The sequence below is a fragment of the Xylocopa sonorina genome, unplaced genomic scaffold, assembly GCF_050948175.1.
Source record: "Xylocopa sonorina isolate GNS202 unplaced genomic scaffold, iyXylSono1_principal scaffold0203, whole genome shotgun sequence".
NCBI lineage: Eukaryota > Metazoa > Arthropoda > Insecta > Hymenoptera > Apidae > Xylocopa > Xylocopa sonorina.
The window spans coordinates 364324-383640 of record NW_027490274.1 but is presented as its reverse complement, the minus strand read 5'-3'; the positions used below and the strand labels follow the sequence as shown (position 1 = coordinate 383640).

General features: G+C 39.2%; 1 protein-coding gene across 1 annotated transcript; it reads right to left on the bottom strand.

Annotated features, from left to right (window-relative positions):
• Nucleotides 1–3161: 3161 nt before the first annotated feature.
• LOC143432428 (uncharacterized) lies at nt 3162–7089 on the bottom strand. Its single transcript, XM_076909105.1, has 2 exons — nt 7050–7089; nt 3162–7000 (listed from the first exon to the last, which is right to left on the bottom strand). The coding sequence occupies exons 1-2, from the start codon at nt 7087–7089 to the stop codon at nt 3162–3164; spliced, it is 3879 nt and encodes a 1292-aa protein (XP_076765220.1).
• Nucleotides 7090–19317: the final 12228 nt, after the last annotated feature.

The window sequence follows — 19317 nt, the reverse complement described above, 5'->3', positions numbered from 1 at the left end:
TCTCTTGTTGGGAATTCTTAGTCAAACTATCGTAAATGTACGAATTTTAACTCTCGGTGGGAATTTTTTTCTTCAGACTACTATCAATGTACAAATTTTAACTATTTGTTGAAATCTTTTTGTCAAACAATCGACAATGCACGTGGTTGAATACTAAGTTGGAATTTTTTTCTCGAAACCATCGCCTCTATACGAATTTTAACTCTCGATGGGAATTTTTTGGCAAACTACCGTCAATGTACGAATTTTAACTCTCGGTGGGCACTTTTTTCTTCAAACTACTGTCAATATTCAAATTTTAAGTCTTGATTGAATACTTTTTGTCAAACAATCGTCATTATACGAACTTTAACTCTGGGTTGGAATTTTTTTCTTCAAACTATTGTCTATATACGAATTTTAACTCTCCATGGGAATTTTTTGATCAAACTACCGTCAATGTACGAATTTTAACTCTCGGTGGGCACTTTCTTCTGCGAACTACTGTCAATATTCAAATTTTAAGTCTTGATTGAAATCTTTTTGTCAAACAATCGTCATTATACGAACTTTAACTCTAGGTTGGAATTATTTTCTTCAAACTATCGTCTATATACGAAATTTATATCTTGTTGGGAATTCTTAGTCAAACTATCGTCTATATACGTATTTTAACTCTCCATGGGAATTTTTTGGCAAACTACCGTCAATGTACGAATTTTAACTCTCGGTGAGCACTTTTTTCTTCAGACTACTATCAATGTACAAATTTTAACTATTTGTTGAAATCTTTTTGTCAAACAATCGACAATAAACGTGGTTTAATACTAAGTTGGAATTTTTTTCTCGAAACCATCGCCTATATACGAATTTTAACTCTCCATGGGAATTTTTTGGCAAACTACCGTCAATGTACGAATTTTAACTCTCGGTGAGCACTTTTTTCTTCAAACTACTGTCAATATTCAAATTTTAAGTCTTGATTGAAATCCTTTGGTCAAACAATCGTCATTATACGAACTTTAACTCTAGGTTGGAATTTTTTTCTTCAAACTATCGGCTATATACGAAATTTATCACTTGTTGGTAATTCTTAGTCAAACTATCGTAAATGTACGAATTTTAACTCTCGGTGGGAATTTTTTTCTTCAGACTACTGTCAATATACAAATTTTAACTATTTGTTGAAATCTTTTTGTCAAACAATCGTCAATACACGTGGTTTAATACTAGGTTGGAATTTTTTTCTCGAAACCATCGCCTCTATACGAATTTGAACCCTCGATGGGAATTTTTTGGCAAACTACCGTCAATGTACGAATTTTAACTCTCGGTGGGCACTTTCTTCTGCAAACTACTGTCAATATTCAAATTTTAAGTCTCGATTGAAATCTTTTTGTCAAACAATCGTCATTATACGAACTTTAACTCTAGGTTGGAATTTTTTTCTTCAAACTATCGTCTATATACGAAATTTATCTCTTGTTGGGAATTCTTAGTCAAACTATCGTAAATGTACGAATTTTAACTCTCGGTGGGAATTTTTTTCTTCAGACTACTATCAATGTACAAATTTTAACTATTTGTTGAAATCTTTTTGTCAAACAATCGACAATGCACGTGGTTTAATACTAAGTTGGAATTTTTTTCTCGAAACCATCGCCTATATACGAATTTTAACTCTCCATGGGAATTTTTTGGCAAACTACCGTCAATGTACGAATTTTAACTCTCGGTGAGCACTTTTTTCTTCAAACTACTGTTGTTTCGCGTTAGTCGTTACGCGAAGCTCGTGATTCAACAGCGGCCAGAGAACTGGCCAGCAGAGGTTGTAAGGCTCTGCTCGGTGCCTCCGACTGTTTTGTCACGGGCGCTCCTACGTCTTTTTACGGAGATAGGAGTGTTATGAGGGTTTCAGGCCTGAACCTGATGATGGATAGATGGTAGTAACTGGTGTTTTATTGAGGTTCAACAGCGACCAGGTAAACTGGCCAACAGAGGTTGTAAGGCTCTGCTCGGTGCCTCCGACTGTTGAGACCGATGTGTAAATAAGCGATTGGATGAAAATTCTAGTCGGTCCACTGCAAGCGGTGCTCTTTGGCGCGGCTGAGGGGCTCAGGTCGTTGGTGGTGAAGGCAGGGCTTCCGACCGTACTTGCCACACGTCTCGTGAGGAGTAACTCCTGCTCTCACGGCATGGCGATAATGTCAGACGGCCGTATTCGAGAGACTAACGCTGACCCAGAGATTGTCCGCTGTGGGGATCAATTCTGGTTTTGGGGTGGGTTTTCAGGGATTGTGTGCTGTAGCAAGACAATCAAGCTGAAAGAGCCCGACTCCTGGATAGTGCTTTCCTCCTCGACTAGGTTTTCTGCCGATCGCTAATGATAAGTTGGTGGATGGTTCGTTTGAAGGAAGGTTCGGTTCGAAGATGAACGTTCAGGCGCGATGCTGAAGTTCAACTGGTTTCATTTGGAAAATCTCGCAAGCTTCTAATCTTGGAGAGGGACGATCTTTCTTCTAATTGGACTATGTGAGTCCTGTTAGGGGGTGGCTATTGCGGACAGTAACCTATAAGGAATGTCCGTGGTCTTTTGGGAGGTGTGCTCCAAGACGGAGAAAGTGGCCATGAAATCTACGTCCTGTCAGGCATGTGTCGACAAAATGACATTGTCAAGGGGCGCAGTCTGGTTTCTTCGGAGTTTGGAGTTTCTGTTTATAGTCCGAATGCGGACTAAGTGGGCCTTCGTCTGTTGCGGCCATAAATTCAAAGTCAGACAATGAATGTTAGCATAAATGAACTGCCTTTCGAAGGTAGTCATTGAGGTTCGTAGATGCCAGAACGCTAGCTGGATATTTCCAGATGGGGACTGAGGTCCCTGCCGAACTCTTGGGTAGAATTTATGCCCGTGGTTGACAATGGCAGATTGGAAACATGCATGACAGACGGAACTGATGGGCCAGAGAAGAGGGGTCTGGAAAATAGCCTAAGACCCGTGGGTGTGCCACGGAACATCCTCCCCCCGTTGAGAGGACTCCGATCAATTAAGTTATAGATATCAGACGTATGTAGTACGTCAAGCTAGATTATCTTGGTGTCCAGTATGAGTTAGGTAGTGATGATAGAAATGGTGCGAAGTACTCACCGAACGGTGTTCTTTAAGATACATTAAATGGTCAAGATTAACAGGCTTCCCTGGTGGAGACTGATGTCGCCAGATCATCCTCCTCGCCTGGTTGATATAATAGAGGTGCGAGTCCCTTCACACTCCGATTGAGCACACTCGTGGCAGTTTTTACCGTCACAACGCGAACGACACCGTCGGAACCGGGATGAGCCTTGAGCACCCTGCCCAAGATCCACTGCATCGGAGGAACGTTATCCTCCCTGAGGAGCACGATAGTGCCCTCCTTGATTGAGTGGGTCCCGTTCTTCCACTTGCTTCGTTTGGTTAGCTCGTTTAGGTACTCGAGGTGCCAGCGTTTCCAAAAATGTTGTTTCAATTTTTGTATATGTTGCCACGCTGACAAACGATTCGTGGGAACATCCACGAAATTTCGCTCTCGTAAGCTCGTAAGTGATTCGCCAATGAGGAAATGTCCAGGAGTTAAAACGATCAGATCATTGGGATCTGATGAGATGGGTGTTAGTGGGCGGGAATTGAGAACCGCCTCGATTTCTATTATTAAAGTGTTAAAATTTTCGAATGTGAACGGCTCAGTACCCGCGACGCGTGTTAAATGGTGCTTGAACGATTTCACTGCAGCTTCCCATAAGCCTCCGAAATGCGGAGTGCGTGGAGGAATAAAGTTCCATTTGATTGCTCTATTTTCTAGAAAATTTCCCAGCTGCTGGTTGTAATCGTTGGATTTGATAAGTTCTTGCAACTCGTTATCTGCCCCGACGAAATTCCTTCCGTTGTCGGAGTATATTGCTTTGCATAGTCCCCGTCGCGCGATAAATCGTTTAAGTGCGGCGATGAAGCCTTCACTTGTGAGATCACTCACCAGCTCCAAGTGAACGGCTTTAACCGCGAGACATACGAAGACCGCGACATAAGCCTTGTGTTGATTGCGGCTTCGATGTTTCCGCTCTTTAATAAAGAACGGACCGCAATAGTCGATGCCGACGTGCGTAAAGGGCCGTGATTCCGTGACTCTGGCTTCGGGTAGATCTCCCATAGTGTAGTTCACTGCTGGTGGTCGTGCTCGAATACAAGGGATGCAGTTCCTTAAGGCCTTCCATACCTGACTTCGCCCGTCGATCGGCCAATACCGGCGCCTCACGGCATACAACGTGTTCTGGACACCGGCGTGTAAATGAGTGTGATGTTCAGCTTGAATAATCAAGGTGGTTACGTGTGCCTTGGGAAGAAGTATGGGGTGTCGTTGCGAAAATGGTATCGGCGAATGTCTTAATCGGCCCCCGACTCGGAGAATCCCATCCTTGTCGAGAAAAATGGCCAAACGTTGGAATTTACCTCCCACGTCTCGCTGATTATTTTTCAGTTTGTGTAGTTCCGTTCTGAAATGAGTTCGTTGGAGGAGCTTGATGAGTGCGTCGTGGGCCCTGGCGAGTTCGTCCGCCGTGAGGCCCCCCTTTTCCTGATTGTTCCTTTTCCACCGAAGGCAGCGTGCAGCGACGCGTTGCATCTTGTGCCAAGAGGAAAATTTGTCGAGGATATTGGCGTCGATCGTGGATAGATTCAGACAGGTTGCTGTCTTTTGTTCCGGTATGATAACGCAAGGTTCGAGTTGTTCCTTTGGCCACGAGGATTCTTCTCGACTCAACCATGTTGGTCCAAATTGCCAAATAGATGGTTGAATGAATTCTTGCGGTTGTTGTCCTCGTGAAATCAGATCCGCTGGGTTTTCGGAGGTTGAGATATGTCTCCAGTCAGCAGTATCCGTTCTAGACTGGATCTCGGATACTCTATTGGCGACAAATGTTTTGAGAAGATGCGGAGAGGTTCGTATCCAATGTAATACGATCGTAGAATCTGTCCACATGAAGGTACGATGAATTTTAATATGCAGTGCCTCTTTCGTCGTTGTCAGTAAGGATGTTAAAAGTAGAGCTCCGCACAATTCAAGTCGTGGTATAGATTGTGTTTTTAACGGTGCCACCCTTGATTTTGCTACGAGAAGCTGTACGTGTATGTGACCGTACTCGTCTATCGTGCGCACGTAGAGACATGCTCCATAAGCCTTTTCGCTTGCGTCGCAGAATCCGTGTATTTCTATGGTTGTTGGTGACCGCGAGACTGTTCGCCGCTGGAAAACGAGTTTGTTGAGTAACGGAAGTTGTTTATAGTATTGGTTCCACTCCGTGTGAAGATCCATGGGAAGCGATTCGTCCCAGTCAATCTTAATTGTCCAAATCTTCTGCAACAGCATTTTGGCGAGAATTATAACTGGTCCCAGGAGTCCCAATGGGTCGTAAATTTTAGCGATTTCTGACGTGATGAATCGTTTGGTAACCTTTGAAGCATTGGGTCGCGTTTGGACCTCGTAGGAGATGGTGTCAGCAGAAGAGTTCCAGACGATTCCCAGAGTTTTTAATGTTGATGATTCCCCGAGATGAAGTCGTTTGTTGATGGATTGTTCTGGCAATCCATCCAGTAAAGTCCTGTCGTTGGCTGCCCATTGTCGGATGTTCAATCCCGATGAGTTCAATAATTCGGTCAATTCCTTGCGTACCTTTAGTGCTTCCTCTAGAGTTGGAGCTCCGGTTAATGCGTCGTCTACATAGAAATCTCGGAGTAAGGCTGTGGCCGCAAGCGGAAAGCGATGCCCTTCGTCTTGCGCGAGTTGAGTGAGGCAGCGGATTGCTAGGTATGGTGCGGCGGATAGTCCAAACGTCACTGTTTGTAATTCATATGTTTGGACTCGACCGGTATCATCACGCCACAAAATGCGTTGGTATTTTCTATCTTCCTTGCGGATGAGGAACTGTCGGTACATCTTTTCGATGTCGCCGGTTATTACGTACTGATGGATGCGGAATCGGAGTAAAATGTATAATAGATCGTCTTGAATCTTCGGTCCGGTGTGAAGAGCGTCATTTAATGAAACGCCGGTGCTTGTTTCTGCGGAGCCATCGAATACCACTCGAAGCTTCGTAGTCTCGCTCGTGACTTTGGTCACCCCATGATGCGGCAGGTAATACCCATTGTGTTCTTCTTCATTCTGTGAGATTTGGGTCATGTGTCCAAGTTGGAGATACTCCTGTATGACTGCGTGGTATTCTTGTTTTAACGTGGGATTGCGTTGCAATTTTCGTTCGAGCGATTCTAGTCGTCGTAGAGCCCTTACCTTTGATTCTCCTAAACGTGCTTGTTTGTCATTAAAAGGGAGTGCGACGATGTATCGGCCTTCAGCGTTGCGTGTGACGTGTTCTTTGAAGTGCGTTTCGCATAAATGGTCGGAATTCGAAAGGTGTCGAACTTGAGGACCTTCTTCGACTTCCCAAAATCGTGTCAGGTCGAACTGGAGCGCGTTAGTTGTGTGGCATGAAATGTCGTGTATCGGTGATGTGGTTGGCGCGCTCCCCCCGATGACCCATCCGAACATCGTTTTTTGCAAGTATAGGTTGGGTTCGGTGGGAGTGGACAGATTGATTTGTCCGACGGTGATGAGTGACAAGGTGGTTCCAGATCCTAGTAATATGTCGATCGGTGCTGGTCGATGGAATTCTGGGTCTGCTAATTTGATGTTCCTTGGAATATTTATTAATGATCGGTCGATGGGTTGGTCCGGAATTAATGATGATATTTTAGGTATTGTCAAAAATGTTAACGTCCGTTCGTAGCTATTGAATTTGGATCGGATGGTCGCTGTGGCGGTGTGTCTGGCCACCGTAGACAATTGGTTGAGAGCCCCCACTGGCACGTGGCAACCCTTCGTTGGGATGCCTAGCCGTTTTACTAGGTCCTCTGTTATGAAGTTGGTGGTGGCACCTGTGTCGACTAAGGTCCGGCAATTGACGGGTTGAAGATCCTTGTCGAGAATGTGGACCTGTGCTGTTACAAGGAGTTCATTTTTAATTGAGTCGACCACAAATGCGTTGACCCGACTCTGGTAATTGGGGGCTCCAGGTATTGATTGTCATTTGTCATTTTCCACTTGCGGGGCTGGTGAAATTCTGGGTCGTTTCGCTGCAGAAGTGGTTGCCCGATCATGAACCTGTTTTTCTTGATGTAATAGTGTGTGATGGTGCCGATTGCATCTGCGGCATGTTCCTCTATTGCACGTATCTGACTGGTGACCGGGCCCCAGACAATTCGTGCACAATGCGGCCCCTTTTATTGCCTTCACGCGACCTTCCACTGACAGGGTACGAAACCTTTGACATTGCCATATTCCGTGTAGATTACGGCAGAATGGACACCTTGAAGTCGTGGGTGTTCCGCTTCCCCTGATTTGTTCGCGGGAAGTATGTGTTTCCTCGGGATGGGTCGAGGTTACGAATGCATGGCCTTGTAGACCGCGCTTGTTGTTGTTAACCCTTCCTGATGTGCCGCGGCTGGAGTGTCCTATTGGCTGAACAGGTGGTTTATGGCTCGCAGGTCTGCAGTTTGCCCTTTTTTCTAAAAAGTCGAGCAAATGGGAGTACGCCGGCATTTGCTTGTCCTTTAAAGAAAGCTCCCAATGCCACGCTGTGTCGGTACTGATCTTTGCCAATATGAGAGAGATGATCATGCTGTCCCATGACGAAATGTCGACCCCCAGATTCTTCAGTGAACGTAGGTGTTGACGCACGGTGTCGACGAGGTTGCCTAAGGCTTCTGGCGTATCCCGTGCCAGAGGAGCTATGTTATGGATCGCATGACAATGTTTTAGCAGAATTTTGCGTCTGCAATAGAACTTTTCCTTGAGCAGTTCTATTGCATCCGCGTAGCCTGACTCGGTAATGCTTAATGATTCGATACAGGCGGCTGCCCGGCCGGTGAGTGTGGACCGTAGATATTGAAATTTCTGTACTGGTGATAAGTCATCGTTTTCGTCAATCATCGATGAGAAGGCTTCGAAGTATGATGTACAGTTTTCGATTGTTCCGTCGAAAGTCGGTAAACGCATCTCGGGGAGTTTGATAGCCATCGGCGCAGCGGTGGTGGCCGTGGAGGAGTTCGAAGGATGGTGCCGTAGCGGAGCTCTTGGACGGTCTCCCTCGATGAATGCGTTCGCTCGTGCGACCACCGTCATGTAATCTCCGTGAATCTCGAAGCGACGCGGTTCCTCGCCACTATCGGCTTCTTCGATTTCAAGTTGGATCGCGTCGAAGCGATCCCAGATTTGGTGTAGGCTATCTAAGTGTGCCCGAATTAGACCTAGATCGCGGCGATCGGACTGTTTCGCGTTGTCTAATAATTTCGAGAACGCGGTGATGTGCCCTACTATGTTGCCGCGTTTACGTCGCAAGGTACTGAGGCTGGTGCCGTGTGGAGCGGAATGGCTAGAGGAGCCTTCGGATGATTTTGCCATTGTGATATTGGCTGATCGAGAAGTGGACTTGGCGAACACAAAACGAGCTTACCTTGGTGGACGTATTCTCGTGGTGGTGAATTATCGTATGCTGCTCTCTGTCCTTGGCGTGCTGCCTTAGTCTTGATGTGATGTTGAATCACGGATGCGGCTGTCACACACAAGTTTAATCCAGATTGCACTGTAAATCTAAATGCACATGCACCTTCACTCGATATTTCGCACTGTACTTAACCCGTAGGTCGCTGAGGATCCGGCTCGAAGGACCAAAAATGTTTCGCGTTAGTCGTTACGCGAAGCTCGTGATTCAACAGCGGCCAGAGAACTGGCCAGCAGAGGTTGTAAGGCTCTGCTCGGTGCCTCCGACTGTTTTGTCACGGGCGCTCCTACGTCTTTTTACGGAGATAGGAGTGTTATGAGGGTTTCAGGCCTGAACCTGATGATGGATAGATGGTAGTAACTGGTGTTTTATTGAGGTTCAACAGCGACCAGGTAAACTGGCCAACAGAGGTTGTAAGGCTCTGCTCGGTGCCTCCGACTGTTGAGACCGATGTGTAAATAAGCGATTGGATGAAAATTCTAGTCGGTCCACTGCAAGCGGTGCTCTTTGGCGCGGCTGAGGGGCTCAGGTCGTTGGTGGTGAAGGCAGGGCTTCCGACCGTACTTGCCACACGTCTCGTGAGGAGTAACTCCTGCTCTCACGGCATGGCGATAATGTCAGACGGCCGTATTCGAGAGACTAACGCTGACCCAGAGATTGTCCGCTGTGGGGATCAATTCTGGTTTTGGGGTGGGTTTTCAGGGATTGTGTGCTGTAGCAAGACAATCAAGCTGAAAGAGCCCGACTCCTGGATAGTGCTTTCCTCCTCGACTAGGTTTTCTGCCGATCGCTAATGATAAGTTGGTGGATGGTTCGTTTGAAGGAAGGTTCGGTTCGAAGATGAACGTTCAGGCGCGATGCTGAAGTTCAACTGGTTTCATTTGGAAAATCTCGCAAGCTTCTAATCTTGGAGAGGGACGATCTTTCTTCTAATTGGACTATGTGAGTCCTGTTAGGGGGTGGCTATTGCGGACAGTAACCTATAAGGAATGTCCGTGGTCTTTTGGGAGGTGTGCTCCAAGACGGAGAAAGTGGCCATGAAATCTACGTCCTGTCAGGCATGTGTCGACAAAATGACATTGTCAAGGGGCGCAGTCTGGTTTCTTCGGAGTTTGGAGTTTCTGTTTATAGTCCGAATGCGGACTAAGTGGGCCTTCGTCTGTTGCGGCCATAAATTCAAAGTCAGACAATGAATGTTAGCATAAATGAACTGCCTTTCGAAGGTAGTCATTGAGGTTCGTAGATGCCAGAACGCTAGCTGGATATTTCCAGATGGGGACTGAGGTCCCTGCCGAACTCTTGGGTAGAATTTATGCCCGTGGTTGACAATGGCAGATTGGAAACATGCATGACAGACGGAACTGATGGGCCAGAGAAGAGGGGTCTGGAAAATAGCCTAAGACCCGTGGGTGTGCCACGGAACAACTGTCAATATTCAAATTTTAAGTCTTGATTGAAATCCTTTGGTCAAACAATCGTCATTATACGAATTATAACTCTAGGTTGGAATTATTTTCTCCAAACTACGGTCTATATACGAATTTTAACTCTCCATGGGAATTTTTTGATCAAACTATCGTCAATGTACGAATTTTAACTCTCGGTGGGAATTTTTTTCTTCAGACTACTGTCAATATACAAATTTTAACTATTTGTTGAAATCTTTTTGTCAAACAATCGTCAATACACGTGGTTTAATACTAGGTTGGAATTTTTTTCTCGAAACCATCGCCTCTATACGAATTTTAACTCTCGATGGGAATTTTTTGGCAAACTACCGTCAATGTACGAATTTTAACTCTCGGTGAGCACTTTTTTCTTCAAACTACTGTCAATATTCAAATTTTAAGTCTTGATTGAATTCTTTTTGTCAAACAATCGTCATTATACGAACTTTAACTCTGGGTTGGAATTTTTTTCTTCAAACTATTGTCTATATACGAATTTTAACTCTCCATGGGAATTTTTTGATCAAACTACCGTCAATGTACGAATTTTAACTCTCGGTGGGCACTTTCTTCTGCGAACTACTGTCAATATTCAAATTTTAAGTCTTGATTGAAATCTTTTTGTCAAACAATCGTCATTATACGAACTTTAACTCTAGGTTGGAATTATTTTCTTCAAACTATCGTCTATATACGAAATTTATATCTTGTTGGGAATTCTTAGTCAAACTATCGTCTATATACGAATTTTAACTCTCCATGGGAATTTTTTGATCAAACTACCGTCAATGTCAGAATTTTAACTCTCGGTGGGCACTTTTTTCTGCAAACTACTGTCAATATTCAAATTTTAAGTCTTGATTGAAATCTTTTTGTCAAACAATCGTCATTATACGAACTTTAACTCTAGGTTGGAATTTTTTTCTTCAAACTATCGTCTATATACGAATTTTAACTCTCCATGGGAATTTTTTGATCAAACTACCGTCAATGTACGAATTTTAACTCTCGGTGGGCACTTTCTTCTGCAAACTACTGTCAATATTCAAATTTTAAGTCTCGATTGAAATCTTTTTGTCAAACAATCGTCATTATACGAACTTTAACTCTAGGTTGGAATTTTTTTCTTCAAACTATCGTCTATATACGAAATTTATCTCTTGTTGGGAATTCTTAGTCAAACTATCATAAATGTACGAATTTTAACTCTCGGTGGGAATTTTTTTCTTCAGACTACTATCAATGTACAAATTTTAACTATTTGTTGAAATCTTTTTGTCAAACAATCGACAATGCACGTGGTTGAATACTAAGTTGGAATTTTTTTCTCGAAACCATCGCCTATATACGAATTTTAACTCTCCATGGGAATTTTTTGGCAAACTACCGTCAATGTACGAATTTTAACTCTCGGTGAGCACTTTTTTCTTCAAACTACTGTCAATATTCAAATTTTAAGTCTTGATTGAAATCCTTTGGTCAAACAATCGTCATTATACGAATTATAACTCTAGGTTGGAATTATTTTCTCCAAACTACGGTCTATATACGAATTTTAACTCTCCATGGGAATTTTTTGATCAAACTATCGTCAATGTACGAATTTTAACTCTCGGTGGGAATTTCTTTCTTCAGACTACTGTCAATATACAAATTTTAACTATTTGTCGAAATCTTTTTGTCAAACAATCGTCAATACACGTGGTTTAATACTAGGTTGGAATTTTTTTCTCGAAACCATCGCCTCTATACGAATTTTAACTCTCGATGGGAATTTTTTGGCAAACTACCGTCAATGTACGAATTTTAACTCTCGGTGAGCACTTTTTTCTTCAAACTACTGTCAATATTCAAATTTTAAGTCTTGATTGAATTCTTTTTGTCAAACAATCGTCATTATACGAACTTTAACTCTGGGTTGGAATTTTTTTCTTCAAACTATTGTCTATATACGAATTTTAACTCTCCATGGGAATTTTTTGATCAAACTACCGTCAATGTACGAATTTTAACTCTCGGTGGGCACTTTCTTCTGCGAACTACTGTCAATATTCAAATTTTAAGTCTTGATTGAAATCTTTTTGTCAAACAATCGTCATTATACGAACTTTAACTCTAGGTTGGAATTATTTTCTTCAAACTATCGTCTATATACGAAATTTATATCTTGTTGGGAATTCTTAGTCAAACTATCGTCTATATACGAATTTTAACTCTCCATGGGAATTTTTTGATCAAACTACCGTCAATGTCAGAATTTTAACTCTCGGTGGGCACTTTTTTCTGCAAACTACTGTCAATATTCAAATTTTAAGTCTTGATTGAAATCTTTTTGTCAAACAATCGTCATTATACGAACTTTAACTCTAGGTTGGAATTTTTTTCTTCAAACTATCGTCTATATACGAATTTTAACTCTCCATGGGAATTTTTTGATCAAACTACCGTCAATGTACGAATTTTAACTCTCGGTGGGCACTTTCTTCTGCAAACTACTGTCAATATTCAAATTTTAAGTCTCGATTGAAATCTTTTTGTCAAACAATCGTCATTATACGAACTTTAACTCTAGGTTGGAATTTTTTTCTTCAAACTATCGTCTATATACGAAATTTATCTCTTGTTGGGAATTCTTAGTCAAACTATCATAAATGTACGAATTTTAACTCTCGGTGGGAATTTTTTTCTTCAGACTACTATCAATGTACAAATTTTAACTATTTGTTGAAATCTTTTTGTCAAACAATCGACAATGCACGTGGTTGAATACTAAGTTGGAATTTTTTTCTCGAAACCATCGCCTATATACGAATTTTAACTCTCCATGGGAATTTTTTGGCAAACTACCGTCAATGTACGAATTTTAACTCTCGGTGAGCACTTTTTTCTTCAAACTACTGTCAATATTCAAATTTTAAGTCTTGATTGAAATCCTTTGGTCAAACAATCGTCATTATACGAATTATAACTCTAGGTTGGAATTATTTTCTCCAAACTACGGTCTATATACGAATTTTAACTCTCCATGGGAATTTTTTGATCAAACTATCGTCAATGTACGAATTTTAACTCTCGGTGGGAATTTCTTTCTTCAGACTACTGTCAATATACAAATTTTAACTATTTGTCGAAATCTTTTTGTCAAACAATCGTCAATACACGTGGTTTAATACTAGGTTGGAATTTTTTTCTCGAAACCATCGCCTCTATACGAATTTTAACTCTCGATGGGAATTTTTTGGCAAACTACCGTCAATGTACGAATTTTAACTCTCGGTGGGCACTTTTTTCTTCAAACTACTGTCAATATTCAAATTTTAAGTCTTGATTGAATTCTTTTTGTCAAACAATCGTCATTATACGAACTTTAACTCTGGGTTGGAATTTTTTTCTTCAAACTATTGTCTATATACGAATTTTAACTCTCCATGGGAATTTTTTGATCAAACTACCGTCAATGTACGAATTTTAACTCTCGGTGGGCACTTTCTTCTGCGAACTACTGTCAATATTCAAATTTTAAGTCTTGATTGAAATCTTTTTGTCAAACAATCGTCATTATACGAACTTTAACTCTAGGTTGGAATTTTTTTCTTCAAACTATCGGCTATATACGAAATTTATCACTTGTTGGTAATTCTTAGTCAAACTATCGTAAATGTACGAATTTTAACTCTCGGTGGGAATGTTTTTCTTCAGACTACTGTCAATATACAAATTTTAACTATTTGTTGAAATCTTTTTGTCAAACAATCGTCAATACACGTGGTTTAATACTAGGTTGGAATTTTTTTCTCGAAACCATCGCCTCTATACGAATTTGAACCCTCGATGGGAATTTTTTGGCAAACTACCGTCAATGTACGAATTTTAACTCTCGGTGGGCACTTTCTTCTGCAAACTACTGTCAATATTCAAATTTTAAGTCTCGATTGAAATCTTTTTGTCAAACAATCGTCATTATACGAACTTTAACTCTAGGTTGGAATTTTTTTCTTCAAACTATCGTCTATATACGAAATTTATCTCTTGTTGGGAATTCTTAGTCAAACTATCGTAAATGTACGAATTTTAACTCTCGGTGGGAATTTTTTTCTTCAGACTACTATCAATGTACAAATTTTAACTATTTGTTGAAATCTTTTTGTCAAACAATCGACAATGCACGTGGTTTAATACTAAGTTGGAATTTTTTTCTCGAAACCATCGCCTATATACGAATTTTAACTCTCCATGGGAATTTTTTGGCAAACTACCGTCAATGTACGAATTTTAACTCTCGGTGAGCACTTTTTTCTTCAAACTACTGTCAATATTCAAATTTTAAGTCTTGATTGAAATCCTTTGGTCAAACAATCGTCATTATACGAATTATAACTCTAGGTTGGAATTATTTTCTCCAAACTACGGTCTATATACGAATTTTAACTCTCCATGGGAATTTTTTGATCAAACTATCGTCAATGTACGAATTTTAACTCTCGGTGGGAATTTTTTTCTTCAGACTACTGTCAATATACAAATTTTAACTATTTGTTGAAATCTTTTTGTCAAACAATCGTCAATACACGTGGTTTAATACTAGGTTGGAATTTTTTTCTCGAAACCATCGCCTCTATACGAATTTTAACTCTCGATGGGAATTTTTTGGCAAACTACCGTCAATGTACGAATTTTAACTCTCGGTGGGCACTTTTTTCTTCAAACTACTGTCAATATTCAAATTTTAAGTCTTGATTGAATTCTTTTTGTCAAACAATCGTCATTATACGAACTTTAACTCTGGGTTGGAATTTTTTTCTTCAAACTATTGTCTATATACGAATTTTAACTCTCCATGGGAATTTTTTGATCAAACTACCGTCAATGTACGAATTTTAACTCTCGGTGGGCACTTTCTTCTGCGAACTACTGTCAATATTCAAATTTTAAGTCTTGATTGAAATCTTTTTGTCAAACAATCGTCATTATACGAACTTTAACTCTAGGTTGGAATTTTTTTCTTCAAACTGTCGGCTATAAACGAAATTTATCACTTATTGGTAATTCTTAGTCAAACTATCGTAAATGTACGAATTTTAACTCTCGGTGGGAATTTTTTACTTCAGACTACTGTCAATATACAAATTTTAACTATTTGTTGAAATCTTTTTGTCAAACAATCGTCAATACACGTGGTTTAATACTAGGTTGGAATTTTTTTCTCGAAACCATCGCCTCTATACGAATTTGAACCCTCGATGGGAATTTTTTGGCAAACTACCGTCAATGTACGAATTTTAACTCTCGGTGGGCACTTTCTTCTGCAAACTACTGTCAATATTCAAATTTTAAGTCTCGATTGAAATCTTTTTGTCAAACAATCGTCATTATACGAACTTTAACTCTAGGTTGGAATTTTTTTCTTCAAACTATCGTCTATATACGAAATTTATCTCTTGTTGGGAATTCTTAGTCAAACTATCGTAAATGTACGAATTTTAACTCTCGGTGGGAATTTTTTTCTTCAGACTACTATCAATGTACAAATTTTAACTATTTGTTGAAATCTTTTTGTCAAACAATCGACAATGCACGTGGTTTAATACTAAGTTGGAATTTTTTTCTCGAAACCATCGCCTATATACGAATTTTAACTCTCCATGGGAATTTTTTGGCAAACTACCGTCAATGTACGAATTTTAACTCTCGGTGAGCACTTTTTTCTTCAAACTACTGTCAATATTCAAATTTTAAGTCTTGATTGAATTCTTTTTGTCAAACAATCGTCATTATACGAACTTTAACTCTGGGTTGGAATTTTTTTCTTCAAACTATTGTCTATATACGAATTTTAACTCTCCATGGGAATTTTTTGATCAAACTACCGTCGATGTACGAATTTTAACTCTCGGTGGGCACTTTCTTCTGCGAACTACTGTCAATATTCAAATTTTAAGTCTTGATTGAAATCTTTTTGTCAAACAATCGTCATTATACGAACTTTAACTCTAGGTTGGAATTATTTTCTTCAAACTATCGTCTATATACGAAATTTATATCTTGTTGGGAATTCTTAGTCAAACTATCGTCTATATACGAATTTTAACTCTCCATGGGAATTTTTTGATCAAACTACTGTCAATGTCAGAATTTTAACTCTCGGTGGGCACTTTTTTCTGCAAACTACTGTCAATATTCAAATTTTAAGTCTTGATTGAAATCTTTTTGTCAAACAATCGTCATTATACGAACTTTAACTGTAGGTTGGAATTTTTTTCTTCAAACTATCGTCTATATACGAATTTTAACTCTCCATGGGAATTTTTTGATCAAACTACCGTCAATGTACGAATTTTAACTCTCGGTGGGCACTTTCTTCTGCAAACTACTGTCAATATTCAAATTTTAAGTCTCGATTGAAATCTTTTTGTCAAACAATCGTCATTATACGAACTTTAACTCTAGGTTGGAATTTTTTTCTTCAAACTATCGTCTATATACGAAATTTATCTCTTGTTGGGAATTCTTAGTCAAACTATCATAAATGTACGAATTTTAACTCTCGGTGGGAATTTTTTTCTTCAGACTACTATCAATGTACAAATTTTAACTATTTGTTGAAATCTTTTTGTCAAACAATCGACAATGCACGTGGTTGAATACTAAGTTGGAATTTTTTTCTCGAAACCATCGCCTATATACGAATTTTAACTCTCCATGGGAATTTTTTGGCAAACTACCGTCAATGTACGAATTTTAACTCTCGGTGAGCACTTTTTTCTTCAAACTACTGTCAATATTCAAATTTTAAGTCTTGATTGAAATCCTTTGGTCAAACAATCGTCATTATACGAATTATAACTCTAGGTTGGAATTATTTTCTCCAAACTACGGTCTATATACGAATTTTAACTCTCCATGGGAATTTTTTGATCAAACTATCGTCAATGTACGAATTTTAACTCTCGGTGGGAATTTCTTTCTTCAGACTACTGTCAATATACAAATTTTAACTATTTGTCGAAATCTTTTTGTCAAACAATCGTCAATACACGTGGTTTAATACTAGGTTGGAATTTTTTTCTCGAAACCATCGCCTCTATACGAATTTTAACTCTCGATGGGAATTTTTTGGCAAACTACCGTCAATGTACGAATTTTAACTCTCGGTGGGCACTTTTTTCTTCAAACTACTGTCAATATTCAAATTTTAAGTCTTGATTGAATTCTTTTTGTCAAACAATCGTCATTATACGAACTTTAACTCTGGGTTGGAATTTTTTTCTTCAAACTATTGTCTATATACGAATTTTAACTCTCCATGGGAATTTTTTGATCAAACTACCGTCAATGTACGAATTTTAACTCTCGGTGGGCACTTTCTTCTGCGAACTACTGTCAATATTCAAATTTTAAGTCTTGATTGAAATCTTTTTGTCAAACAATCGTCATTATACGAACTTTAACTCTAGGTTGGAATTTTTTTCTTCAAACTATCGGCTATATACGAAATTTATCACTTGTTGGTAATTCTTAGTCAAACTATCGTAAATGTACGAATTTTAACTCTCGGTGGGAATGTTTTTCTTCAGACTACTGTCAATATACAAATTTTAACTATTTGTTGAAATCTTTTTGTCAAACAATCGTCAATACACGTGGTTTAATACTAGGTTGGAATTTTTTTCTCGAAACCATCGCCTCTATACGAATTTGAACCCTCGATGGGAATTTTTTGGCAAACTACCGTCAATGTACGAATTTTAACTCTCGGTGGGCACTTTCTTCTGCAAACTACTGTCAATATTCAAATTTTAAGTCTCGATTGAAATCTTTTTGTCAAACAATCGTCATTATACGAACTTTAACTCTAGGTTGGAATTTTTTTCTTCAAACTATCGTCTATATACGAAATTTATCTCTTGTTGGGAATTCTTAGTCAAACTATCGTAAATGTACGAATTTTAACTCTCGGTGGGAATTTTTTTCTTCAGACTACTATCAATGTACAAATTTTAACTATTTGTTGAAATCTTTTTGTCAAACAATCGACAATGCACGTGGTTTAATACTAAGTTGGAATTTTTTTCTCGAAACCATCGCCTATATACGAATTTTAACTCTCCATGGGAATTTTTTGGCAAACTACCGTCAATGTACGAATTTTAACTCTCGGTGAGCACTTTTTTCTTCAAACTACTGTCAATATTCAAATTTTAAGTCTTGATTGAAATCCTTTGGTCAAACAATCGTCATTATACGAATTATAACTCTAGGTTGGAATTATTTTCTCCAAACTACGGTCTATATACGAATTTTAACTCTCCATGGGAATTTTTTGATCAAACTATCGTCAATGTACGAATTTTAACTCTCGGTGGGAATTTTTTTCTTCAGACTACTGTCAATATACAAATTTTAACTATTTGTTGAAATCTTTTTGTCAAACAATCGTCAATACACGTGGTTTAATACTAGGTTGGAATTTTTTTCTCGAAACCATCGCCTCTATACGAATTTTAACTCTCGATGGGAATTTTTTGGCAAACTACCGTCAATGTACGAATTTTAACTCTCGGTGGGCACTTTTTTCTTCAAACTACTGTCAATATTCAAATTTTAAGTCTTGATTGAATTCTTTTTGTCAAACAATCGTCATTATACGAACTTTAACTCTGGGTTGGAATTTTTTTCTTCAAACTATTGTCTATATACGAATTTTAACTCTCCATGGGAATTTTTTGATCAAACTACCGTCAATGTACGAATTTTAACTCTCGGTGGGCACTTTCTTCTGCGAACTACTGTCAATATTCAAATTTTAAGTCTTGATTGAAATCTTTTTGTCAAACAATCGTCATTATACGAACTTTAACTCTAGGTTGGAATTTTTTTCTTCAAACTGTCGGCTATAAACGAAATTTATCACTTATTGGTAATTCTTAGTCAAACTATCGTAAATGTACGAATTTTAACTCTCGGTGGGAATTTTTTACTTCAGACTACTGTCAATATACAAATTTTAACTATTTGTTGAAATCTTTTTGTCAAACAATCGTCAATACACGTGGTTTAATACTAGGTTGGAATTTTTTTCTCGAAACCATCGCCTCTATACGAATTTGAACCCTCGATGGGAATTTTTTGGCAAACTACCGTCAATGTACGAATTTTAACTCTCGGTGGGCACTTTCTTCTGCAAACTACTGTCAATATTCAAATTTTAAGTCTCGATTGAAATCTTTTTGTCAAACAATCGTCATTATACGAACTTTAACTCTAGGTTGGAATTTTTTTCTTCAAACTATCGTCTATATACGAAATT